Source organism: Benincasa hispida, chromosome 11 (genome assembly GCF_009727055.1).
Source record: "Benincasa hispida cultivar B227 chromosome 11, ASM972705v1, whole genome shotgun sequence".
Taxonomy (NCBI): Eukaryota; Viridiplantae; Streptophyta; class Magnoliopsida; order Cucurbitales; family Cucurbitaceae; genus Benincasa; species Benincasa hispida.
In genome coordinates, this window is record NC_052359.1 from 5,852,375 (window position 1) to 5,861,205 (window position 8,831).

At 36.7% G+C, this 8,831-nt stretch overlaps 2 protein-coding genes across 2 annotated transcripts in view; one reads left to right on the forward strand and one right to left on the reverse strand.

The window, feature by feature from the left end:
- Positions 1-3,147: 3,147 nt before the first annotated feature.
- LOC120091474 lies at positions 3,148-5,867 on the forward strand. The gene is made up of 3 exons (XM_039049516.1): positions 3,148-3,750; positions 3,836-4,123; positions 4,904-5,867. The coding sequence occupies exons 1-3, from the start codon at positions 3,610-3,612 to the stop codon at positions 5,549-5,551; spliced, it is 1,077 nt and encodes a 358-aa protein (XP_038905444.1). The 5' UTR covers positions 3,148-3,609; the 3' UTR covers positions 5,552-5,867.
- Positions 5,868-6,932: 1,065 nt separating this feature from the next.
- The window catches only part of LOC120090268 (replication protein A 70 kDa DNA-binding subunit C-like), a gene marked incomplete at its 5' end in the record, with an annotated part of 21,962 nt that continues 20,063 nt past the window's right edge, over positions 6,933-8,831 (reverse strand). Inside the window, one exon of the mRNA XM_039047835.1 lies at positions 6,933-8,831. Coding sequence (XP_038903763.1) covers positions 7,315-8,831 — 1,517 coding nt within the window.

Genomic DNA, 8,831 nt, shown 5'->3' on the forward strand with positions numbered 1-8,831 from the left:
AGTTCCTGGTGAAGTTGGTAGGGTATCACCATGAAGTTGGTAGGGTATCGCTGGAGATTGCTTGGTATCGCTGGTAATGGCCTGGTATCGCTAGTAATAGCTTGGTATCTCTGGTAATAGCCTGATCTCACTGGTAATGGTTTGGTATCGTTGGTAATGACCTGAGCTCGCTAGTAATGGCTTGGTATTGCTGGAAATGGCCTGATCACGCTAGTAATGGCCTGATCTCGCTGATAATGGTTTGGTATCACTGGTAATGGCCTGATCTCGCTGATAATGGCTTGGTATCGCTGGTAATGGCCTGATCTCGCTAGTAAGGCTGTCTTCGAATACGTTGGCTCTCCAAAATCTCTTCCATTTAAGTTCAAATTCATATTCCATTCAAATTGGAATTAAAATCAACTGTTATTTCAAATCTCAATCTAAAGCCTCTAATCCAAATTTTTATTCCAAATTCAAGCCAACCAAATCGGGTGAGATAAATGTCAAATCCGTCTCAAATTAAAATTTGGCCATATCCCAAATTTTATCAATATTGAATGGTTAACCTTGATATTGAGTTATGAATTAAATGCCGAGTCAAAATTTGGCTAATTCAAAAATTTATCTCAAATTTAAATCAACCTTAATTTGTATACTCATTTCCAAGTAAAATTGAGCATATCCCAAATTTTTATCTCAAACCAAAATTGATCAAGATTCAATTTCACCCCAAATTCTATTCCGAATTCGAATTAAATTAAATTTGCAATTAAAGTGGAACATAAATTCTACTTTAGTTCAAATTAAAGTTTACTTAGCAAAAGTGTGACAAACGAACAAGATTTCAAATCAAAATTTTGAGCTAAATTCTCATATTTTGACCATGATGATGCATCAAATTAAAAGAGTAAAAAAATCATACTTTGATCTCAAATTACATTTTTTTTTCGAGATTCATCCACCCATATACGTGCATAAATCTCGAAAAGGGGACATTCGTTGAATGAGAAATTTTGGACCAATCACAAATCACCATGTAATTAATGACGAATTTCTAAATCATTGACTTTGGGTCCAATTAGAAGTGGACACATGTCCCGAAATGAATTGAAGACAAGTTTTGATGACGTCACGCAGATGAATCAGATGAGATTAAATTGGTCCAATTTGATATTACTATTTGGGCTTAAAGTCCAAACTAAAAAAAAAAAAGTTGAATTGGACCCAAATTCCAGATTCATGCCCCAAAAGCAATAATGGGCCCAAAGGTCAGGCCCATGGGACCAACCAAGCCACGAAGGCCCATCTGAGAACTCTATTAAATTAGAGAAGTTCTCTTTCATTGTTGAGGGTAACATTTTCTACCACTCAGAAGGGCCCAGAGAGAATTCACTAACAAGTAGAGGGACTCCCAAGACTCTTGAAGCTGCACTCCTATAAGGCAGAAAACCTTTGAAGATTACAAATACTCTTCCAAGATTCTACTTCAAGCTTCCCAAGATTCTGAAGCTGCACGTAGGAAGACCTTTTGAAGATACAAATACTCTTCCAAGTCTTCTACTTCAAACTTCCAAGGACTCCTGAAGCTGCATTCTATAAGGAAGAAGACTTTGAAGACACAAATACTCTTCCAAGACTTCTACTTCAAGCTTCCAAGACTCCTAAAAGCTGCACTCCTATAGGCAGAAGACCTTTAAAGACATAAATACTCTTCCAAAACTTCTACTTTCAAGCTTCCAAGACTTCTGAAAGTACACTCCTATAAGGCAGAAGGACTTTTGAAGACAACATGCTCTTTCTTTAAGGACTTCTACTTCAAGGCTTCCAAGACTCCTCGAAGCTGCACTCCTATAAGGCAAAGACCTTTGTGAAGACACAAATACTTTCCAAGACCTCTACTTCAAGCTTCCAAGACTCCTGAAGTTGCATTCCTATAAGGTCGAAAACCTTTGAAGACACAAATACTCTTCCAAGACTTCTACTTCAAGCTTTCAAGACTCCTGAAGCTGCACTCCTATAAGGCAGAAGACCTTTGAAGACACAAATACTCTTCCAAGACTTCTACTTCAAGCTTCCAAGACTCCTGAAGCTGCACTCCTATAAGGCAGAAGACCTTTGAAGACACAAATACTCTTCCAAGACTTCTACTCCAAACTTCCAAGACTTCTACTTCAAGAACGTTCGGTGCTTTCCTTCTCCAAGTCAAGCATATTCACCCAACTGAGAGAGAATCAAAGGATCAAGTATTAGAAATCGAACCACATCGCATCAAATCAACTCCAACATCAACACCAACTCAAGTTCAACTCCACGAAACATGTTTCTCCGGAAACCTCGTGTGAACAATATTTATAGGCTATTTTCAAATAAAGAAAAATTAACCAAAATATTTACAAATATAACAATATGATACTGTCTATCAATGATAGATATTGATAGATAATGTCTATCAGTGTCTATCATTGATAGAGGGACATTTTTTTATATTTAAAAATATTTTCAATAATTTTACCATTTAAAATATTTTCCTTATATTTATCTTTAGATAAATTGTTAAATTGCAAATTCACTATATTTAAAATATTATGGGTTGTTTGGAACACTAACTTGGTTGTTATAGTTATTGAATAATATAATTTGTGGCTTATAATACTATGCGTTTAAAATGTAAATTATTTTAGTCTAAATTACACAAATAAGGAGAAACATGGCTAAAAAAAATAAGCATAATTGACGACGATGGTTTTCAATTTTTTTTTTAAAAAAATTAAAATATATGTATTTTAAATAGTTTTATTGTAACTAAATGTGAATTATAATAATTGAGAACTTCAACTATATAATAAAAAGACTTGAGTGGATATATATATATATATATATGCAAAAAAAAAAAAATGATTTTAAAACAACCTATTTCACTAATATTTCTTTAATTTTTTTCCCCTTTGCAACTCATACTTAAAGTGAAGTATGGAAACTATAAAGTATTTTGTTTAGGTTTAGGTTTGATTTAGTTTCCTACACTTGCAATTACGTAATGTTTTTAATCTGCATAGTGTCAAAACGTTCGATTTAATCTTCAAACACACTACAACATATCTGGCTTTTTGTAATTAAAAAAATTTTATAAAAGATTTTATATTCTACGAGTTTCTTTGACACCCAAATATTGTAAAGTCAGGCAGGTTGGTAAGATTAGTCGAGGTGCACGTAAGTTGGTTCAGACATTCATGGACACCAAAATAATAATAGTAATAATAACAATAATAATAAGTAAAGTGACTTTGGGGTAGGATCAAACTCCCAGGGGGTGGGGGAGGGAAGTTCGGCGTATGTATGGGACCTTTATCTTGTGAGATTAGTTGGAGTTCATATAAGATATCGATTACTCACAGTATACAAAGCAAATTGAATTTGGAGAGAAACTACTATGATTCGATTTGAACTGATATCTTTATGGTGTTATCTTTTGTAAAGTTCACTCGTGCCTTGCTTTTTCCTTTTGTGTCTTAGCATATGGAAGTTGATAATCATTTATCCTAGAGGGCATCTGACCTTTCTACTTTTTATCCCCTTTTGTTTCTAAACCCTATATTTTTGCAGGAAAACTCTTATTAAGAAACAGTAATGGAGTTTATATTAAGAGGAATGAATGATGAGGGATCTGAGTGCTACTCTAATGAAATGGACATTCAAAGATGCCCTTTCCTCAGAAATATCAATAAACCAACCTGCTTTTCCTTCTCCACCTTGAGTTTCACCTTACCGGTAGCTTCCTTATCTGCTCTACCCCTACACATGTGCAATGGCAGATCTGTTTTAGAAAATTCATTATATGATTTTGTAATTTCAGGTTCGGGGAGCGAAAGGGCCAATTTTTGAGGATGGTCCTAATTTTGACACAGCATTTAAGCTCTTTCATGGTAAAGATGGAGTTGTCCCACTATCTGAGAGAACCGGCTTTGAGAAAATATCGTCAGAACCAGAGACGGCTCCTCATTTCAACCCCTTGGCAGCAAAAGCTGCAACCATCAGTCTGTCAGCTTTTGGACCAGGAGGGCCATTCAGCTTCGGTAACTTCTCTGAGAAATGGAAGAAACAAAAGTCTGAGGCATCCAACAAGAATGATCATTCGTCAAAGGTAGACTAGATGTGCATTCTTCTTAACCTTTAAACTTGGGACACAAAGTTGGATCATCCATAGTACTTTTTCTATGGGATGCCTACTTACGTGGAGACTGAATTTCAGAATTTAATTTAATTTGCTTACGAAAATGTGATTGACGTTCAATTCTATTGCTAAAAAAGAACAAGAATTTGACAATGCATGAATATCTTGAATCTAGCATGTTTATGAAGGAAAGCTAGAAAATATGGGACTTGAACTTGTGAAACGTCACATGTGGAGGAGATAGTCTGATAATATGATGTTTGGAAGACATTTGCCCTGTCTGTTTCCTTGGGATTTGAAGGGTCCTAAATCCCATTGGATTGGAAATGAGAATTTTCGTTTGTCATCCGCTGAAATGGTCAAAGTATACCAGATTTTAAAGAAAATTATCTCATCAAAACAAAAAAAGATTTCTTAGTCAATTATTAATTTAATTTCACTAGGTTTCATTTTTCATTCACAAATTAAGATTTTAAAGTGTTCTCTTCTTGCCTGCCCCCTTTTTATAAAAAGATGAAAATGGTTATATTTGTAAAATTCGTATTTTCTTTTCGTTTCTCGCAAACAGTCCAAACAAAATTGTTTAATCAAATCAATTGCAGATGTTTCTTATTCCAAACACAACAATCTTAAGATCAGTTCTAGTTTCAGTTTGTATTACAGTTGCGTGCATGATTGAAGTTGGTAAGCCGTTGCTCATTGGCCTTCTTTCTGTATTTAGTTCATTTTTGTTTCTTGCATGTTTTCCAGAAAAAAGAAAGTTCATCCAAGCACGAGGCTCTGGGAAATGAATGGTTGGAAACAGGAAACTGTCCAATTGCTAAGTCTTTTAGAGCTGTTAGCGGAGTTCTCCCACTTGTTGCAACAGCTTTTCAGCTACCACCTGGTATGAAGCTTAAGTGCCCGCCTGCTATAGTTGCTGCTCGTGCTGCCCTCGCTCGTACAGCATTTGTAAAAAATCTGCGTCCTCAGCCCCTTCCTTCAAAAATGCTTGTCATTGCGGCCTTAGGCATGGCAGCAAACGTTCCTCTTGGTATATGGAGAGAACACACTCAGAAGTTTTCATTTTCATGGTTTGTGGCAATTCATGCAGCTGTACCCTTTATTGCCATGCTTCGGAAATCTGTCTTGATGCCAAAGACAGCCATGGCGATGACCATAGCTGCTTCTGTACTAGGGCAGGTTATCGGCTCGAGGGCTGAACGTATGCGATTGAAAGCTATTGCCGAGAAGGGAAAGGCAACAACAGTTATACCAGCACTAGAGTCTACTCCAAGCTATGAGTTAACCCAGGTGGATGCCATAGTAGGTGGTCGTTGTGGTGTAGAAAGAATGGTGTTTGATCCTCTCCGAAAGGATGGTAGGCAAACGTCTTCACCGGCAAATGTATGCTCGTAAGGTGACTTCGTATAGATACAAGCATATTACGAAATAAATGAAGTGCCATTGATATTGTTAATGGGACTGGACTTGTTATGAAATGTAGATTTAATAGATATTCAACCTTTGTCATGGCTGGCTATCATATAATGTTATGCATTACGCTTTTGAAAAGTTACCCTTTAGCTAAACATAAATGAAAAATCCTTATTAAAGACTGGTTGAATGTGAAAACCGATCTTGTAATGTAATCCCAGTTCATGTTGCCTTTTACAGAGCCCCTACAAGATGGCGATTATGGAATGAAATAGACCGTAATTATTGTGCACTGATATATAGTGAATTTCCGTGTATGATTTGTTGAGAAGATCTTGTGTTATCATAAGAGCTCTTTCAATCTTTGTATTTTCAACTCAGATTGATCAAATTTTTTTAGGTCCAAGTGTTCTTGTTTACTTTGAGCTATGTTCGAGGGTGCTTTTCCTCGTACTACAGGCATTTTTCATTCAAAATCATCACGGAGAAGACTAGTAAATTGGTCAAGTATTTAAAAAATATTTGGAAAAAGATAATAGATTTAAGGTTGTATCAGTTTAAAACTCCAAACTAATTGTATCAGCATCAGTTAAAAATCTAGACTGCCGTAATACTTTTCATCATGATTAGTTTGCTGTTAATTTTAAGAGTAAGAATAATTTTATTTAGATGATCTTGAAAATTTAAACTGCAATGTTTAATAGAGATCAAGGTATGTTGAACATGGCCTTATCTATTCAATGGTGTATCATGTGCCGGCCTAATGATGAACAGCTTTTCCAACATTACACGTTTGTCTGAAATTTTTGGAGTAAATTTTGCGGTGCTTTCAAATGAAATTTGGTGCCACCTTACATCCATTCTCTTAGGTCACCCTTTCAAGAATGCCAAAGATCTATGGTTGCTCAAAAGCTTTTTTAGGATCTTATGGAAAGAAAGAAACAAAAAAGTCTTCCAGAGCAAGGATCACTGGTTGAGCAATTATTATGTACACTTGTACGCACAAAAAAAAAATAATAATAAATAAATAAATAAATAATTTTAGAACAGAATTGTCACATGACAATTTGACAATTTCTTATTGGACAATTATCTGGACTGGACAAGGATAAGTGCAGTCCAAGCACTACCTAGCTATTTTGAAATTGCCACTTTGTCATCTGTTATATCCTGGTATAAAAGTTCTCTATCTTTTCGCTTCATTCTCAAATGCTTCCCTTATAAACAAGGGAGAATGCCTATTGTAATACCTTGGATTCTATAGCTTTCTTGTGAATTTCATACATTAAAAGATACTTTCTTGTCAAAATAATAATAGGGATCAGCCGTTTATGAATTAAGCTTTTGACGAAACTGCACAAAGTAAACAAAAAACTTTCACAAACTATTTATTTGATCAATAGACCAACTACACTATATACCATAGAGAAACTTGAGAAAAAATACGTGCAAAAGAAAACTAAAACACTGTACAAAGATACATTAACTTAGCAAAATATAAACGCAGCCATCAAAGGAAAATTACTACAAAGGTAAGTAGACTCCAAACTATGATTACAAATAGACTAAGATGCAAAACATAATTTCCAAGCAAAAGCTGTACAAGAAAATTTCAGGAACTCAGGCCCCAAAAAGCTAGCTAAGTCCACGCTTTCCACCTCGGCGCTACTCCTGCAACATCTTTTCTAATGAAAGTGAAAAAAATGAAACTAGGGATTCAAAGAATTTAGGAACTTCCCTGAGCATTATCTAGCCGTGAAGCCACTGTTACCGTAAGCTGGAGGGACAGTGGCCAAACCAGGGCAATCCCTAGCCCAATGCCCAGTTTGATGGCATTTGAAGCATTCACCAGAGGCACCACCAGAAGGGCCAGAAGATCGACTTGAGTACATCCCCCCTCCAACAGAGAGCACAGGACCGCTCATGATACTCGGGCAGTTCATTGAGCTGTGGCCAGAGCCTCCACAGCTGTTGCAGTATGTGCTCGAGTTAAGTGGTGTGGATTGAGAAGGCCTAGAGCTGCTGTACTGGTTCCCATACTGAATACCTTGGTTGGGTGTACCATATTCTCTGCCGACATTGGTAATATTTCGAATAGGTGACACGAACTGTCCACCACCAATATTCACAGATGCAGGGTCATGAAATCCAAGATTGTGTATGGCGCTTTCTGCCTTTGGGGTAACAGAACTATTGTTCTCTGCTCTGTGTTTTTCCATCAAATCTAGAAGAAACCTGGACTCCATCGAAAAATTAATGCTTTCTGCTTTCACCACTGTTGATCTTACTCTCTGTTCATCGCTAAAAGTCTCTTCCTTTATTTTCAACTTCATTATAAATTTTGTAAAAAGAACCTTACGGATGATTTCTGCAAATTTCTCATCATCTTGCTCTTCGTATTTCAAATAATACAATCTTTTTGCAGGTATGCCCATGATCTCCTCACCACCTTCTTGAAATGCAGTTACCCAAGTCAAGCCAGTATGATCCTGTATTTGCAGCTGCAGTATGTACCTGTAGTCACATTCGTCAACAGACTCATCACACCTGTCACATCTCCATTTTCCATCTCCATTATTTGTAACCTTTTTGCTACATTGTCGGTCCCCAATCATTATAGGACATGCTGTGTAACAGAAATTGTCAACCTTAATAAATGAAACAGTTGCACTAACCGTGATCCAATCTGGCTTTTCAGAGGTTCCTAACCTCTCATCTTTAATTTGAGATATGGTCTTACGGGCATCTGTTCTGCCCACACTGGCAACTTCCCTGGATAAAGAGACAGAAGGAGTACTCCTCCCTTCCTTCTCAAACCACTCTCTCAGCGTACGAGCCTCAGGGAAATCTGGCTCTACAAAAAGCTGACTTGTTGAAATGGTTCCCACTGCCTTCCCATTGAAGTCGCTTACTCTACTAGATTTCACAGCCAAAACTGGAAACAACCCCGAGTCACACATATTTTGCAATCTTTGCCCTTCCGCTTGACAGAAGTTTCCCCAAAGAGTCAATTCAACACTTCGGCCAGACATATCTTTCAACTGAAGGGATCTCTTCTGAGTCTCAGTACCATTTTTTCTCATTAGAGAAGTTGCAGGATTAATGGAAGAAACAACACCAATTACATCAACAACACTGTTGCTGTCCATGCCCTCAATCTCACTAATCTGATGGAAATGAAACTGCTGCTGCGGGATTGATTGGTCATCCTCAAAGCAAGGTTGGATTGTTGATGTGTTTTCAAGAACTATTTCGTAGTCAT